The sequence below is a fragment of the Cyprinodon variegatus genome, unplaced genomic scaffold (genome assembly GCF_000732505.1).
Source record: "Cyprinodon variegatus isolate N-32 unplaced genomic scaffold, C_variegatus-1.0 Scaffold11, whole genome shotgun sequence".
Taxonomy (NCBI): Eukaryota; Metazoa; Chordata; class Actinopteri; order Cyprinodontiformes; family Cyprinodontidae; genus Cyprinodon; species Cyprinodon variegatus.
In genome coordinates this window covers 1,973,290-1,975,448 of record NW_015150464.1, presented here as the reverse complement: position 1 = coordinate 1,975,448, position 2,159 = coordinate 1,973,290, and the positions used below count along the sequence as shown (strand labels likewise).

Here is a 2,159-nt window from a genome sequence, read left to right as displayed (position 1 = left end):
TGATTTACCACTTGAGCTAGCCAGCCGCAGTATATGAAAAAATAAAGCTAAAATATGTTTAATAACCAATGAAGGATGTCATGGTTCAGGACCATTGGACTTTCATGGTGCCTCCTTTGCTCAATCATGCTGCTTTACATAGTTATGAATACATAAAATCAGGCTGAATCTGACCCAATATGCCATCCAGCTTCACCCAACTATAAAACCTCTGGATGCTTCAGATTTTGGAAGAGTGTTAGGTCTTCAATCAGCCAAAGGAAACAGGTCGCCTCTCTGATGGCTGAGCCCACAAAGAGCCTAAAAGAAGAGCTCGCATCCACATAAGGGCTCCAGCAAACCTTTTTGCAGGTTTCATGCTGCCATTTGGATGACTTGCCGAGCACCTCTAGAGCGGCCGACGCTGGAGCTGGAAAATCTGAACTTTTGCAGATGCATTGCATGCAGATGCATGCTCCCAGGAAGCTACATGAAAGTCATGATTGCTTCTGCAAAGCTGTCAGCATATTTAAAATTAATACAAATATAAAGGGGATAAACTCCACTGGTTTTAAAAAGCCAGCAGAATTCTGATCACTTCATGGGGAAACTTTCACTCATCCAGGTCATGGAAACCACAAAACAGGCTTAAATTGGAAAGTAACCGGTCCTTTCCTAAGTTCATTTCTTTAGACATTTTCACACCTATCCAGGTGTCTTAACAGAATTGACAAAGACTCCAGGGGGTAACAAAACATCTCCAAAGTGGTAATTTTAAATAAAAAAGTTTTTCAACATTTTGCTACTACTGAACAGCTGAAGCATCGAACTAGATTCTGATATCTTGGGCAGTTTAACCATCAGGACGGCTAATGAAGAATAAAGACAAGTTTTGATAAAAAAAAAAAAAAAGGTTCATCAACATTTCTGCTCATCTAATTTTCTTAGACTTGTAATTTTGTATACAGAGAGTGTATACAAAATGAAATTAGGTTAATACAGCTTTTAGAAAGTGAATATGAGCAGCAGCTTAGCAGGGGAAAGGAACATTTCCATTCCATGAAGTGCAGCAGTGATCAAATGTAAACAGTGTATGAGAAAAACATGATGCAAAAAAAAAAAAAAAACGCATTGATATGGAAGTTCACAGCAGTGCAAAAACAAAACAAAAAAAAATGTTTTTGCACTACTAGTGCAACACTTGAATAATTTTTTTTCTACAAAAAATAAATAAAATAATAATTCAAGTTTTTCAGTAGCAGAATATTTGTTTTTGGAAACTGGGAGAGGTGGGATACATACTGGTGCAGAAACTGGATCTCTGAAGGGCAGCAGCAGAAAGAACCCTTGCAGCGCCACCAGCTCCATGTTGACAAGCAGCTGCAACTTTCAGCCCTCCAGCTGCAGCCCGTACCTATGAAATAATAACGAACGTTACCAAAATAAATGAATCAGAAATATATCATTTAGAAGAACTGGAACAACGTATCCACAACACTCCGCTGTGAAAGTTTTCTAATTTCTTTTCATTAGAGATATCTCAGAGATCCGCCCTCAGCTTTTCTGCAGCCGCCATTCTGGCCCCAATTATGGGATTTGTAATTACCAGCTGGTGATGCCTCCTAAAGCAGCTTTTCATTTGCCATTGCTGATTGGGTTTTAAGAAATCTCTGTTGATAACATTAAGGAATGCATGTTTGAGACATTGCACAAGTCAACCTCTTTATAAGAAAAAAGTAAATAGCTTAAAAAAAAAATCAAGATGGCATCAGATATTTACAAAAGTGGTGTCAAAGTAAACTGTACATAAGTACTGATGAATAGGGTAGCATGCTATGCCTGATCTCAATCCTCAAATATATATAAATATAACATTAAAAACAGCCAATAGTATCAGTACTTCTCTGCAATTTTAATAACTTTAAAGACCTCTTTTTTTCTTTTTAAATCGATGTATATTTCTGTGACGTTCCGCCTACTACCGTAATTCCAGGTTTGATTGATTCAGTTATTTATTCAGTTATCAGTTTTTTTTTGTTTTATGCCACAATGGGAACTGTTAATTTTTTTAACACTAAAATATAATGTCTAACAATAGAAAACTTGACTTTTGACTGAATGACGTACTAGAATAAATGGTTAACAATGCATTATTTCAATTTCAAATACACAAAAAAAAT

The 2,159-nt window shown here is 36.4% G+C and overlaps 1 protein-coding gene across 1 annotated transcript in view; it reads right to left on the bottom strand.

Moving 5' to 3' along the window:
- prdx3 (peroxiredoxin 3) overlaps positions 1–2,159 on the bottom strand; it is an 18,184-nt gene that overhangs the window by 15,157 nt on the left and 868 nt on the right. Inside the window, exon 2 of the mRNA XM_015380806.1 lies at positions 1,282–1,393. Within this exon, the coding sequence (XP_015236292.1) occupies positions 1,282–1,393 (112 nt within the window). The remainder of the gene's footprint in view (positions 1–1,281; positions 1,394–2,159) is intronic.